Raw genomic sequence first — 16146 nt, forward strand, 5'->3', positions numbered from 1 at the left:
CTCCTTGACCCCAGGATGTATTAAGTTCATGCACACTGGAAGGCCCAGGTGCTCAGTGGGGGAGAATTAGAAACCCAGAATTAGATGCAGATCATTCCCCAGGAGCACATCCAAAGCAGGGACGCCAGGGGCTGTTGCCCGCCTGGGGCTGGATGACGCGGGAATGGTTCTCTTTTCCAGGATGTGACAGCTGGTGGTTTATTCTGTATTGGACCATGATGGTCACTGCTGCTGCCAGAGCCAGTGTCAGGGTTAAAGGTGCACATGGCTGTAAGTTCCAAACGATCAGGTTTTCCTACAGGAAACCATGGGACTAGGACTCATCTGTTTGTCCCAGAAGGGACTGAGTAACTTCACTTCAGGCAAAAGCAATCTACCTGCCAACCTGAAATGCTATGATGGTGATGTTTTCAGAATAGCATGCATTTGCTAATTCCATTCAGTGCTCCCTGGAAGCCTTCTCTATGTAGTAAGTGTCTGTGGAGGGATGGGCATTGGGCACAGTAGTTAAGATGCAGTTTGAGACACCTGGATCCCCTATTACAGCACCCGGGTTCAAGTCCTGGTCCTGCATGTGATTCCAGCTTCCTTCTAATGTGTACTCTTGGAGACAGCAGGAGATAGCACCAGTGGTTGGGTCCCTGCCACCCATGTAGGAGCCCTGGCTTGAGTCTCCAGCTCTTGGCTTCAACCTGCTCCAGCCCTGGTTGTTGGGCGCATTTGGGGAGTGAACCAGTGGACAGAAGCTCTCTCACTGCTTCTGTGTGTCTCTCTCAGCCTTTCAAATAAAATTCTAAAAATTAAAAAAGCGCCAACAGAGACTGACTTGAGGGAGATTCAGTGGATTTTTCAGCTTCCCCATATAATGGGTTGGATGCAACCTGATCTCCCGCACTTCTGGAATCTCACAGCCTGACAGCTCAGCCACGCTGCACCTGTGCTGCTCTAGTGGCTTCTCTCTCAACTCACAGCTCAAGTCCAGTGTCACTCATAGTCCTCTGGCCTGCCCGCCACCGACTCTCACTGGCCTTTCACAAGACACAGCCTAGCGAATACACGTTCCCGGTTTACTCCCCAACCCCAATTCTAAACTCTTTTCCCTGCAACTCGTTGCATCTTGGAGTTGATTTCCCTTCCCTCCCCTTACTTTCATTTAGCTTTTAAAAATTAAGTCTTTTATTTTGACATAATTAGATTCACCTGCAGCTGCAAGAAATGACAGGGTCACCGATTGCCCCCAGTGGTACCACATTGCAGAGCTACAGGATAACATCCCAAACAGGGCAACTTTGATCTCCTCTTACAGGCACTGGTGGTTTTTTAAAATTCAGAGTTTCGCAATCCCATTAGCACTATCAAGGCTTTCAGATTAATTTCTAATCAGATTCATCTGGAAGCAAGATAGAAGCTAAATGGCCTCTCTGGGAAAAAGATGTCCTGAGGCGTTCCACTCCACACATTCTGTAATATGGGGACCAGAGTCAGAAAAACTCAGTTTACAATGCATAATGATATGTCTTTATTTCATCAACAGAAATGGTGTCTAGACAAAATTCAGTTAACACTAGCAATTCAATTGGGTGAATTTTTTTTTTTTTGCACAATAGTGTATTTACAATGAGTAAATGAAGTTTCAATTCATTAGTTCATAGCAATGCTTTCCCCCCAACCCCAAAAGGTAAAAATTCTTACAGAGAATAAGCATCAACAGCCATTTCATTTTTACAATAAAAACCACAAGAAAAACCACAATCACTTAGAAAAAAAAATGACAAGCCTAAGAACTAGTACAATAAAATGATGCATTGAATTAAGTTACGTTAATCGCATAGAATCTGTGTAAAAAGTATGTAGAAAAACACCTGATGTAACCTGTTACAGTCGTTGACCAGTTATGAGAGGTACAGAGGGTTATACAGGTAGATATGTGTGAAAACTGTCCGTATTGTTCGGCCTGGGGAGGAGGAGGAGAGGGGCTGCAGCCCCTTGCATACACTGAGAAGACCCTGTTTTGAATATGGCCTCTGGAGTTTGTAAGGCATTTATTAGAGGTGCACTTGAGTCAGACTGGTTCTGGAACAAACGCTCACAGGCCCCCGCTGGCCTCACAAGCAAAGATGGCGCTTGCCTTGACTGGCTCGCTGTGTCTAACAAGCACCTGAAGCTCCCAAATGCATTTCCAGTCTTCCTGCTCTCTCACCTCAAGTGCCAGGTCTTCTACGTCAAGAGTGTGTGGGCGTGCACCTGGCATCCGCGCATGTGAAATGCATCATTAGGATTCAAGTGTTTGTGTGTGTGTGTGTGGGGGGGTCACCACTCTGCCTCCACACGTGTTTTGGCAGAGGACTTAGCATCAAGTTGTACAAAACCCCTTCTTTGCTAAGTCCCTTCACGCTTTCCTGATAAACATAGCCGATGATCCCCACCGGGAGCATTTGGCACTGAATCCAAGTCTACCTGAAATGAAAGGTCTCAGTGCACTTCTGCTTCCACGAAGGGCCACTGTTTTCTCTGAGGTCAATAAACTGGAATGAAAGTGAAAGTCAGAGTTGTTTTTCCATTGCTTGAGAGTGAACTGCATACACCGTGTCACAACGCGAAATCAAAGCTATGCAAGCTGGCCTCTGCAACCAAGTGGGTGTTCTTCACAAAGTGGCAGCGTCATTTTCATTCGACAGTGAAAATGCACCGATATTCACGTGATGTAAATATCACCTCCCAGGGTGGAGCGTAGGAAAATACTATACACTTATTTTTGCAAGTAATGTTTTTGCACCGTCGGTTGATTAAGTTAATCTCAATCTGCCACGATAAGTCTTCTCTATGTACAAATGCTATTGGCACACACTATCTGTGTACCAATATACTCTACTCGACAGCATCAGTCTTTGATGCTTGGGTCCTGGGTGGCTCGGGCAGTATTATAAACATACATTCTGTGCACTGAATGCCTCTCTGCGCACACAGACGACCTGCGTGGCCACCAACTCCACACAGGGTGCTGCATGACGAACCAACTCGCTAGAAATGGAATCTAACAACAAACTTCAATTTGGGGGAAAACGGATACCATGAACAGCTTTATTCTTTGAAAAGAAAATCGTGTGTTTTTGTCTATGTACAGCGATCTGAGGACAGAACTTGACTCTTGCTCCCCTGTAGACCTAAGCTGCGAGCGCTAGCGAAGCAGTTTGAGGTCACTTGTGAAGCAGTTCCTACTCTGAATGGGGAATACACAGACACAGGTAGCCAAATAGGGACCTGCAAAAGGCCTGCAGGCTGTGACTCACTGGGAGAGGATGATGTGAGGCAGAGCAGCTTCTTGGGGAAGGACTTTTCTTAAAAGGCTCATCATTCCCAGACTTTTGTTTGTTTGTTGTTTCTTTTCCTTAACCTTTCAAGGCGATCCTAATTTATGAGAAGACAATGTGTGTTCGTGCCTTCTGGCCACAGCATGCAACCTCACTCTGTGCAAGTTTAATGCAGCCAGTCCCTTCATGCAAGTCCTGGGGTTGGTCCCCAAACTCCTTTTTAAGGAGAAGTGGCAGTTGGCATAGTAAGCACTAACTTTTTTTTTTTTTTTTGCTTCCTTGGAAAAGCAACATAAGGATTATATCCAAAATGATAGTGCATCTTAAGAGCAGCATACCTTAGAAAGACAGTTAATAAATTACTTGCACAACATATAAAATAACATTCTCTACGGCAGCATCCCCTGTGACGCCTGAGTCATTGCTAGGGTACCCGGAAGAGAGAAGTAGCAGAATGGCCGAAGTAACTTTGCAGCTTTTCAAACAGTTTTTTTTTTTTGTAATGGTTTTGTTCCAGAATCAGCGTGTCGTGAAGTTCGATTTTATTCAAGGCACCCCAGATAACGCAGAGAAACAAGCACAGACAGCAAAGCACGCACCTGCCCAAGGCCTGCCCAACCTGAACAGCGGGAGGCTGTGTGCAGACACAAGGACAAAGGCAGATCCAAGGGGAGGACTGCTCTCCGTGGGAGGTTTATTAGTCTTAGGAGCAACTCCATTGGCTCCGCCCCAAGGCCTATTCCTCCCCCTGCCACTTGGAGACCCAACCAAGGCTCTCCTGGGGACCCTCCTGAACAGCTCACAGCAAGGAAGGGCCCTTAAAAATCCAACTGAGCGTCACCATACTGGAAAACTGGAATTGCTCACTGTCCGCTGGCTTCTTCCTTGTCAGAAAAGGCAGTGGGTTAACTAAGGGAACCTTAGGGAAAGGAGACAGGCTGGGCTTTTCCATCTCACTTGAGGCAATTTTGGATTCTGGTCCCTGGCGAGTCCTCCCTTTGAATGAACCCAGAAACAATTCAGCCAAGCACATGGTTCGGAATGGCCAAAGACACCAACATGTCACACGGACAACTGCATGAAGCCAGTCGCTGTTCATGGTGGACAGTGAGTAACTTATTAACAATCCCTAAGAAGTTGAAAGAGTAATGTTTTCACCAGTTCCAATGGCAGGGACCGGGTAGAAGAAGAAAGGGAGGCGGAGGATGGTGGGGGGAGGAGGAGGAAGAGGAAGAGGAGGGCTGCCTTGGGGTGGGGAGAGGTCAAGAGACCCCTGGCCTCCATGAAAGGCTGCCACACAGGTTTGGGCCACTGAACAGGAAAGGGGGAAGAGGATGCTCCGTGGCCAGTACGACCAGTTGCACGTGTGTTGCGACCAGGGTAAATCAAGCCAACGAGCTGGTGTGGACCTGGTTATGGTATGAGCAGAAAACATTCCTTTACAAAACGAAAAGCAGAGGTCACTGACAACAAGGCAACCAGAGTTAGAAACACACAATACTGTCTGCCGACTCCTCCACCCCAGCACAGGCCTTCTGAGCTACCGCGTGATTGACACTGCGTTTTCATTCCAGCTGTCACCAGTTCTCCACAAAGGCAAACCTCACGGGGAAGCACAGAACCGTTCTGCGAGGCCAACACGTTCCACCCACCGACCATAAGGAAACAGAGCTCCATCACAATCCGTCTCAGACGAGCGCACACACATACACACGCACGTGAGAGAAACCAGAAACCCAGAGGCAGGCTTTCCAAGTGGAACTATCTCAAAAAAGAAAAGCCTTTTGTTAAAAAAAAAATCCTACTGCATGAACCAACAAATTTCTGGCATTCATACATATTTCAACATTTAGCGCTAATATTTGTACAGAAAAAAGTTAATAATACTAAAACATGTTACTATGATTTCACTTTTTGCCTACTAATCATATACTAATTTCCCCTTTACATGCAGCTTTAATATTGTCCAAACAATGGCACAAATAAAGAAACGAAGTCAACCATCTAGTCCCCACTGCCCACCACCCCACCCCCACATCAAACCTTTCTGGACTGTCTTCCACAGCCAGGCTGGAGCAGGCCTCGGGCTGCACAGCAAGGCAGGGACCACTGGAGGGAGGGAGCTGGGGCCCCCTCCTTTGGGGCACACCTTCCTGTAAACGTGGCCAGGGGCCCGCACGTCCCCCCCTCCGCCAGAGCCAAGAGAAGCTGCTCTTCTGGGTTGCAAGCCAACCCCTTTTGCAGCAAGAGAAGAAAATTAGCATCAGGTGAGGATGGGGGGTGGGAGAGGGGCGTGTGTTTGGGGAAGAGGGGCAGGGAGGGCTCCTGGCGGTGTCTTGTCCAAAGCCTCAGAAGGAAGCTGACTTCAGACGAGAGACCTGCAGAGAAACCTCAGACTACAACTCAAAGCGTTCGTTCGGAGGCGGAAAGGAGAAAGAAATGCATTAGCCTGCGTCAGGGATGGAGCTGGGCTCCATCCCGCCCTGCTCTCTCCTATACTGGGTAAGCCGAGGTAACCCCAAGTGCTGCCTCTTAGGGGCAGGCGCCTGGGGCTGGGATTCATTCAGATTTGAATCCCCTCAGGTGGGACGTCCTGGGAGGCCGCTCCGGGGTAGGAAAGAGGGGTGGCTGGTGAGCCACAGCCTTCAGAGGAGAAGGGCCCACTGCCTAACACTTCCAAGAGCAAGGCAGGTCCTGGGGAAGTGTGGAACCGAAGGGCCTGACTCCCTGGGTGAGAAAGCAGTTCTGACTTGATTTCTAGGAGCCAACGCCTGCTGAGTTCTGGTAGAAAAGCATGGATTCTGCTATTCTGATGCACTTTGGAGTGAGATGTCCAAACTCTCCCCACTTAGAAATCTGAACATCCAGTATCAACTCTGAACTCTCTATCTGCATTTAAACTGGACTTAGGGACAGGTGGGGAGGAGGTGAAATATAAAAATAGTCAAGCAGATTATTGTCTACACATCCTAGGATGAAGTCATTATTTGGCAAGATTGTTTTTCCTACATAATTATCACCTGAGTGCTTTTTCATTAGCTAAAATGTTTTACCTTTTAACTAAAAAGCAAAGAATATACAGTATACTTGAGTTATACTGAAGTTACAACTTCATTTAAGAAAATAGGTTTGACCCAAAACTCAGTGCAAGTGGCAAAGTTGACCGTTACTGTACAGTATCTGCAAGAAAAAAAAATGCCAAACACAAACCCACAATGCTCAAATGACACCATCTGGTGGTGCCCAAACCAAACCAAACGAAAGAAAGAGAAAAAAAAAAAAGGCCTGAAATAAAATTTTGAAAAGAGCTTCCAACATTGAATTTCATCCATAAATAAGTACAAATCGAACCGTGAAGCAAGGGAAAAAATTGACCATGTTAACAGTTAGCAAACGAAGTGTAGCATCAGAGACAAAAAGAAGAGGAATGTTGGAACCTGTTGAGAACTGAGAAATGACATTTCCAGTTTCAGGATGAGAAAATTGAGGCATGCAGGACTTTTGCATATGGAGAGAGATATATATATATTTTATATATATATTATATATAATATGTACAGTCTAGCTATAAAACTTTGATGTGTATAGAAGCTGTCTTCAATGAAAAAAATTGAACATTCAGAAGAAATTCCTGAGATACGGTTTGTGACATGGGCCACTGAGAAAAAAAATCCGTGGGTGGGTCCTAGAGGTGTTAATCGTCTATCCCTGTGAAGACTGAAATGAAGCCGAGACAGACAGACAGCACTGTTGTCTTCCTCGCCGGGGCAAGGGGTAGCACCATTGTGAATCAGGTCACTCCTGTCACTCCTGCTCAGAGGAGGGCCTACAGTATTGCTGCTGAGACTGCTGTAGTGTGCACCAAATTCCTTCTCGGTTCTTCCAGACCACAGGTGACCGGCGCCCGTGAGGACCGGGTGGCAGAGCCGAGTCACGAGGTGTAATCTTTCCTGGGCTGCTCGTCAGTTGTACACTTGTCAGTCATTTCCTGGCAGAAGTCCACGGTCACCGTTTGGCTTCTGGGTTCCAGGGGAGGGCCTCGCTCAGAGAAGGTGCCCGGGTCCGCGCCCTCCAGCCTCCTCGCAGAAGTGCAGTTCTCCGAGGTGGTGCTGGGCACCCAGGAGGGCCCCGGGGGAGCGGCACCGGGATCCAAGCAGCAGGGTGCGGCTTCCCCAGGCGCACACTGGGAGGCTGCAAGGCTCTGCTCGACGCCCAGGGGCGCAGGGCTAACACTGGAGGCTGCGGGGAGATCCATGGGTCTGAGGACGGGGCAATAGCGGTGCAGGGCCTGGATCTGCTCAGGGCTCTGGATGTCTCGGCACACTTCCTGGGAGAGGCAGGAGAAGTTGTCTAGCAGTTCTCCCATGCACGCTTTCAGCTGGTTCCTCTCTGACAATAGCTTCTCTTTCTCACACACCTGCATGGGAACAAGAGAGAGGGCTTCAGCAGGCCTGGGTTACACACAGCACCTCATTCCGGGGATGGGGTGGGGTGGGAGTGTCTCCAACCTTTGCATATTCTCTGCTGAGCTATGGCCTACAATGCCAGCATCCCATATGGTTGCCGGTTCAAGTCCCTGCTGCTCTGCTTCTGAGCCAGCTCCCTGCTAATGCACTTGAGAAAGCAGCAGAGGATGGTCCAGGTGCTCAGACCCCTGCCACCCATGTGAGACACCTGGATGGAGTTCCAGGCTCCTGGCTTCGGCCTGGCCCAGTCTTGGCTGTTGCAGTAATTTGGGGAGTGAACCAGCAAATGCAAGATCTCTTTCTGTTAGTCAGCCTTTCAAATAAATAAATAAATAAAATAAATGTTAAAAAAAGATTTATTTGAAAGAGAGAGAGAGAGAGAGAGATAAAGAGATATCTTCCACCTGCTGGTTCACTCCCCAAATGCTCAAAACGGCTAGAGCTGGGCTGATCCGAGGCAAGGAGCCAGGAGCTTCCTCTGGTCTCCCACTTGGGTACAGGGGTCTAAGGACCTGGGCGATCCTCCGCTGCCTTCCCAGGCACGTTAGCAGGGAGCTGGATTGGAAGCAAAGCGGAACTGGCGTCTATATGGGATGCCGGTGCTGCAGACCAGGGTTTTAACCCGCTATGCCACAGTGCTGGCCCCCACATAAATCAATCTTAGAAAAAAAAAAAAAAAATCGGGCCGGCGCCGTGGCTTAACAGGCTAATCCTCTGCCTTGTGGCGCCGGCACACCGGGTTCTAGTCCCGGTTGGGGCGCCGGATTCTATCCCGGTTGCCTCTCTTCCAGGCCAGCTCTCTGCTATGGCCCGGGAAGGCAGTGGAGGATGGCCCAAGTCCTTGGGCCCTGCACCCGCATGGGAGACCAGGAGAAGCACTTGGTTCCTGGCTTCGGATCAGTGCGATGCGCCGGCCGCAGCAGCCATTGGAGGGTGAACCAACGGCAAAAAGGAAGACCTTTCTCTCTCTCTCTCTCTCTCACTATCCACTCTGCCTGTCCAAAAAAAAAAAAAAAATCAATCTTAGGAAAAAAAAAAAAGATACGGGTCCAGGGAGCCTGACACACACCTGTACATCTCTCACCTGGGCGGGCCATCCAGACAGGCCACCACTGCCATAGCCCTCCTCCCTCTCTGAGGCCCAGGCAAGCCACCAGCAAAATCACCACCAACCAGAAAACTGCAGGCAGTCAGTGTCCTGGTTTCACGGAATCTGGGGTTTGTGGAAAACTCAGTACCAAATCTGGTGTGTTAGGCTGCCACTTCTTTTTCTTTCTTTCTTTTTTTTTTGGACAGGCAGAGTGGACAGTGAGAGAGAGGGGCAGAGAGAAAGGTCTTCCTTTGCCATTGGTTCACGTTGGTTCACCGCACCGCGCTGATCCGAAGCCAGGAGCCAGGTGCTTCTCCTGGTCTCCCATGGGGTGCAGGGCCCAAGCACTTGGGCCATCCTCCACTGCCTTCCCGGGCCATAGCAGAGAGCTGGACTGGAAGAGGGGCAACCGGGACAGGATAGGTGCCCCAACCGGGACTAGAACCTGGTGTGCCAGTGCCGCAGGCAGAGGATTAGCCTAGTGAGCCATGGCGCCGGCCTAGGCTGCCACTTCTGACGGGCAAAAACAGGTCAATTCTAACTCCCTGACATCCTGAAAAAGGAAGAGCTATGGCGACAGAGAAGGGACCGCGGTTGCCAGTGGTTAGGGTGGGATGAGGGGATGAAGAGGTGGCACGGCGGGGACTCCCTTGGACGGGACTGTGGAGGTGGCTCTGAGTCATTCACTGTGCATCTGTCAGAGCTCAGAGAGCGCACAGCCGCGGTGTGGACTTGGGGTGAGGACGCTGTGTCAATGTGGGTTCATTGCTTGCAGCAAATGTGCTGCTCTGGCGGCGGCGGGGGGGTGGGGTGGGGACACGTGGGGACAGGGGCACAGGGCATCTCTGCATGTTCCATTCAGCTTTGCTGTGAACTGAAAACTGCTCTAAGAAAACAGTCTATGTAAAAGAACTCAAACACATCGGCCACCAGCAACCAGCACCAGCAGCGCCCTGGCCTTTGGTAGGACAGCCAGGGGATCGGTGGAGAGTTCCAGATGGGGCAGGCTGAGACAGAAGCATCGGGCCTGGGCCCTCACGTCCGGTCCCAAGGTTTGAGATGCGTCTCCCATTTAATACAACCCCACAGAGGCTCATGTGTGACTAATATTCATCACCTTATCAGGAATAGGAAGTTGGCACCACTCAGGTTTTCCTATCTCTATATATTTAATGATTTATTTGATTATATTTACTTGAAAGGCAGAGTTACAGAGAGAGGAGGAGGGAAGGAGAAAAAGAGAGAGAGAGAGAGAGTTTTTTTTCCCTCCACTGGTTCACTCTCCCAGTGGCCCCCACAGTCAGGGCTGGGCCAGGCTGAAGCCAGGAGCCAGGAGCCTCCTCCGGGTCTCCCACATGGGTGCAGGAGCCCAAGCACTTGGGCCATCTTCTACTGCTTTCCCAGGCAAATGTGCAGGGAGCTAGATCAGAAGAGGGGCAGCCAGGACTCGAACAGGTGCCCATACAGGATGCTGACACTGCAGATGACAGCTTAACTTGCTGTGCCACTGTGCTGGCCCCTCCTATCGGTATTTGTATGAGAGAGGAGAGGCTCCCCATGGAAGTGGATGAAGAACCTGAAGTTGCAACAAAGTGAGTCCTCAGGGGGCCCTTTGCAAGGGTGGTGGGAGGGGCGGGGGGGGGGGGAGGTGGTGGTGGCGGCGGCAGCAGCAGCAGCGTGCAGGAATGTGAACGTAGTCTCGCAGGCAGCGTGGGCATGTGCGTTGGGAGGGATTTACACAGGGAAAGGGCACCTGCTCAAATATTTATAAATTGATCAAGAAAACATGCTTTAAAAATGAAAAATAAACAGATGTACAAGTGCAACTCGAGAGAAATACATTATGTGAGTCTGCACAAGTTGGGTGTGTGGGAGACAACATGAGAGTGGGGCTGCTGGGGACTGTGACGGGTGGCAGTACGCGGGGGTGGGCTGCCCTGGGCCCGCCCGCCTGCCAGCAGCACCCCTGCCACTCAAGGCCAGATAAGTGGGCACAGCGCCCTGGCTGGCGGGGTGGGGGTGGGGTGGACACGAAACAAACCGCATCTGGCAGGTCTCCTTGGGGAGAAACATCTTACACACATCCTGGACTTGTCTCCTGGTAACCTGGCAGTCTGCGAAGTGGGCACCCCGAGAGCAACCTCAGGCCCGGTTCTGCCACATCACTGTGGCTGACTGTATCTGCAAATGCTCCAGGTCACTTGCTAGGGGCAAGGACACACGGGGCCATGTGTCACAGTGTTCCAGTCCGCAGGAAAGGAGCAGATATCAGGCCTTGCTTAGAAGCACGAAGCTCTAAGGAAGCGAAGAGCATCTGATGAGCACATGAATTCGCACTCACCACTGAAACACTAACAGTGGGTGGAAAATTAAATGATAACCTCTTGGTTTTTGAAGAAAATGATTCCAATAAGGTGCTTTTTATATCTGGTGAGTGTGTGGGCTTAGATTTTTTTTAAAAAATTTTTAAAAAGCAAAGTGATACACAACACACACACACACGCATGTGCACACACAAAGATACAGAGAAGGAAAGAAGGGGCCGGTGCTGTGGTGTAATGGGCTAAGCCTCTGCCTGCAGCACTAGTATCCCACATGGGCACTGGTTCGAGTCTTGGCTACCCCACTTCCGATCCGGCTCTCTGCTATGGCCTGGGAAAGCAGTGGAAGATGGCCCAAGTGCTTGGGCCCCTGCACTGACTTGTGGGACCCAGAAGAGGCTCCTGGCTCCTGGCTTTGGACAGGCCTAGCTCCGGCTGTTGTGGCCATCTGGGGAGTGAACCAGAGGATGGAAGACTTCTTTCTTTGTCTCTCTCCCTCTCTTTCTCTGTAACTCTACCTCTCAAATAGATAAAATCTTTAAAAAATGTATATAAAATGACAGCAAAAAAATTGTTTTGAAAGAAAGAAGGAACTCGTAATCCCTCAACGTGGGGGGCCACAGGGATTTCCTGAGAGCTGAGAACGCGACAGCATTTAGACACCATCCTTCCTTGAGCAGCTGACAATCTAGGGCTGGGGGATGGCGAGACAGACAAGCCACAGATAAGTCAAGCCTGACAGCCAGAGGCTAGATCAGGTTGTGAGGCAGGTGCCCAGGCTGATACTCAGGAACGGCCAGCTTCCTGGAGAGATACTGCATGGTCTGAGTCTATTTTTTTATTCTATTTTTCATAAACTTTTATTTATTTTTAAAGATTTATTTATTTGAAAGGCAGAGTTAGAGAGAGAGAGAGACAGGGAAAGATCCACCCACTGGCTCATTCCCCAAATGACTGCAACGGCCAGGGCCAGGCCAGGCTGAAGTCAGGAGCCAGGAGCTTCTTCCAGCTCTTCCATGTAGGTGGCAGGGCCCCAAGCACTTGGGCCATCTTCCACTGCTTTCCCAAGTGCACTAGCAGGAAGCTGGATTGAAGTGGAGCAGCCTGGACTTGAACTGGTGTCCATGGGGGATGTCGGCACTGCAGGTGGCAGCTTAACCCATTATGCCCCAACGCTGGCCCTGACCTGATTCTTAATGTACTAAGGAGCTGGTCAGACAAGGAAAAAGTAGAGGAGTGTCCAAAGAAGAGGGGAAACACCATGGGCACGAGGCAGAGGTACAGAACAGTGGGCGTGGGGGAGCTGCAGACAGTTTCATTTTATTAGCCTCAAGTCAGGAAGGAAGTGGAAGGTGATGCTGGAGGGGCAGCTACAGACTGGATCATGTAGGACCGCTTAAGGTTTACTAGGGAGCACAGGTGTTACTTTGTAGGCAAAAGGGAGCAGTGGAACAGGGCAGAGTTTCCCTACTTTGCTACAAAAAGTATCTGAATGCCTGGGATACAATCCCTACTCCACATACCATTCTAGCTCCCTGCTCATGTGCACCCTGAGAGGCAGCAGGTCATGGCTCAAGTATTTGGGTCCCTGCCACCCACGTGGGAGGCTCAGATGGAGCTCCTGAATCCTGGCTTAGGCCTGGCCCAGCCTTGGCTGTTGGGGGGCAGTTGGGGTGTGAAACTCAACTCCAGTTTCTCAAATAAATAAAACTAAAAAAGAAATAAAAAGACCCAGAAGTCCAGAGCTATCTTGGCAACACAGAACATCTGCCTGTGCTTTTCCAGTATCTCATCCTTGCTCTTAGGTTCTCACTGGGACACTGGTTTTCCATGCCGCAGCGGGGTAGCTGCAAACAGTCTGAGTACCCGAATGCAGATCAGGAGCACACGTGGGCTCCTTGTTCTTCAGCCGGGCTCAGATCCACGCTGGGTCTCCACTGTCTGCACACAGAAAGGACAAGCTGAATGAGTTAAGTCCACTGCCTTCCACCTGCTGTCAGAAGCCACACAGCCGGGATTTACTTGCTGTAGCTTATGACTGCTTAACAGGGGAAGGGGATGGGTGGCAAACCTCTTGAGTGGGAAGGAGCCTGGAGGATGGGAACTTGTCCCCTGAGACACAGCACTCTTGGGGACGGGGAAGGGAAGGCAGCCACTCTGAGGCAGGACTGCAAACCCAAGGGTGCTGGGACCACAGGGGCATCAGCAGAGAGTCAGCCCTAGGGCATCTTCCAAGAATTCATGGAAATGTGTATTACGAAAAAAACCATGTGTGCATTTCTTTCTTTCCTTTTATTTATTTGACAGTTAGAGTTATAGACAGTGAGACAGAGAGACAGAGAGAAAGGTCTTCCTTCTGTTGGTTCACTCCCCTAATGGCTGCTATGGCTGGTGCTGTGCCACTCTGAAGCCAGGAGCCAGGTGCTTCCTCCTGGTCTCCCATGGGGGCTCAGAGGCCCAAGTACTTGGGCCATCCTCCACTGCCCTCCCGGGCCACAGCAGAGAGCTGGACTGGAAGAGGAGCAACCGGGACTAGAACCCGGTGCCCATATGGGATGCCAGTGCCACAGGTGGAGGATTAACCAAGTGAGCCACGGCACCGGCCCCAACCATGTGTGCATTTCAACATTTTTTTTTTTTTGCACCAAAATAAACTTATCTCTGAATTCCCTTTTCCACAAACTTCTCGAAGTCCTCTTAGAGACATCCAATCTCCAACCCTGCTTCTCTGCTAGGAGGCCAGGAAGGCAGTGTTACAAACACATGATGTAGAATCGCATGGGGGAGCTGGCATTCAAACTTGGCTGTGTCCTTGGAGGTTACCTCCTCTCTGCACTGTGGGTTCCTCCTCTGTAAATGGGACACAACTGAGACACAAGGCTGATGGGAGGATTCATTTGATCACCCCCAAAACCAGTTCAGGAGACCTTGGAGACGCATACAACAGATGCCAGCTATCATTACATGTTGAATGTGAAATAAAGAACCAGCTCTATGCAGATGGCTGAAGGATATAAAACAGTGACATGCTACCACATCGCCACGTGAGCGTGCACGCGCACACACACACACACACACTGCAGATGCAAAAGCTACTGTATTTCTGTTGAGAAACTTATTTAAAACTTACTAAAAAAATCACTTATTTAAAAATAACTCCAGAGGCTGGTGTTGTGGCATAGCGGGTAAAGCCACTGCCTGTAATGCCAGCATCCCATAGGGGTGCCAGTTTGAGTCCTGGCTGCTCCTCTTCTGATCCAGCTCTCTGCTATGGCCTGGGAAGACAGTGGAAGATGGCCCAAATATTTGGGCCCCTGCACCCACGTGGGAGACTTGCAAGAAGCTCCTGGCTCCTGGTTTCAACCTGGCCCAGCCTCAGCCATCGCTGACATTTGGGGAGTGAACCAGTGAATGGATGGTCTCTCTGTCTCTCTCCCTCTCTCTGTGTAGCTCTACCTCTCAAATAGAAAAAAACCTTAAAAAAAAGAACTAAATCCAAGCTTTCCTGAGGGTGACCCTTCTCTGCCTCTCCAGCCTGCCTTGCTGTAACTGCCCAGCGGTTCCGGCTGATCGCAGCGGGCAGGTCCACTCACCAATTTGCGGATTTCACATTCTAGATTCTGAATACAGTCCAGTTTCCTCTTGCGGCAGCGCTGGGCCGCGATGCGGTTCTTGCTGCGCCTTCGGACGTCGTGAATGAACTCTAACTGTTCTGAGGTTAGCTTGTGCATCTTAATCATCATCTGGAAGTCGTTCCGGGGAAGGTCTGTGATCTGGTCTACGGGAAAAGGAAGTTTGACCTGCAACCAAGAATGACACAGTGTGAGTATGGCCGCTGGATGGTCCTCTTCATTCTGATGGGTAGAACGCTGCAAATAATGGTCCAACCTCCTTTGACCAGGTAGAACGAAAACTAAAAGCAACTGAAAGCAAGCAGTCATCAATTCTTTCCTGTTTCAAATATAAGTCAAATGTGACATCCAGATAATCAAAGACAACAAGAACACACAAATAATAACGTAGTTATCTTTTCAAAGCAAACGGCATGGAAGAATATTGGAAGATGGGTCATTTTTCATTGCTGTATCGCTTCGTAAGAAGAATGCTAACAGCCATAACCTACATGCACAAGTCACAGAGCCCAATTCAATGAAAAGACAAGGACTTGGATGAATGGAGCGCCTCCTCCCACCCCCAACCTTGGAGAGGCTGGAAAGATGACCCAATCCAGCAGGGTTCTGAGTTACATTGTTACCGGGGATGTACAGAAGCAGCTTGGATAGGCTCCACCAGCGTGGGGTGGGAGTCAGGAGGAGACGGGGACTTTAGCCCTCATGGGACACGAGAGCTCGGCAAGTTCTTTCAGCTGAGTCTCCGTTCGCTCATCTCAAAGCAGGGCATTAGTTTTACTGTACAGTGCTAGAGACACGGTAGGCATGTTGCTAGATCGTGTTTCTCAGACACGGCCATTCCATGGCTCATTTTCTTGTAACACTGCCGTTCCTTTGGGAAGAGGTGGGATGCGCGTTCCAGCCTCGGGAGCACTAGGATGCCCTGGAAGCAATGGCGTCATTTCCGAGGGCAGGGCACAAAAAAGGCACTGCGGCTTCCCAGGAGGCCTCTTAGACGGCTCGCTCTGGGGGAAACCAGCCGCCGTGCTGGGAGGACACTCAGGCTGCTCCGCACGAGGCCGTGGGGAGAGGGATTCTCCAGCTCCACGCAAGCCTCTCATGACTGCAGCCCCAGCTCATGTCTGACTTCCCCCCAGGGGAGATCCTGAGAATTGCTCAGATGGGTGGCTCCTGAATTCCTGGCTCCAGGCAACTGTCAGAGTTGTTCAATGAGGGCTGGTATTTCAAGCCATTAAGTGTCAGGGTGATTTATCATGCGGCACTAGATAGTGAATACAGGTCCTTTATTGGCAAGAATCCTGCTTTCAAACTGCTGACAAATCAAAG

At 50.1% G+C, this 16146-nt stretch overlaps 1 protein-coding gene across 1 annotated transcript in view; it reads right to left on the reverse strand.

Moving 5' to 3' along the window:
* Positions 1-6956: 6956 nt before the first annotated feature.
* BACH2 (BTB domain and CNC homolog 2) overlaps positions 6957-16146 on the reverse strand; it is a 381025-nt gene continuing 371835 nt past the window's right edge. Inside the window, exons 6-7 of the mRNA XM_062187613.1 lie at positions 14782-14988; positions 6957-7728 (exon numbers count right to left, since the gene is read on the reverse strand). Coding sequence (XP_062043597.1) covers positions 7243-7728; positions 14782-14988 — 693 coding nt within the window. The 3' untranslated portion in view covers positions 6957-7242. The remainder of the gene's footprint in view (positions 7729-14781; positions 14989-16146) is intronic.

This window comes from Lepus europaeus, chromosome 3, assembly GCF_033115175.1.
Source record: "Lepus europaeus isolate LE1 chromosome 3, mLepTim1.pri, whole genome shotgun sequence".
NCBI lineage: Eukaryota > Metazoa > Chordata > Mammalia > Lagomorpha > Leporidae > Lepus > Lepus europaeus.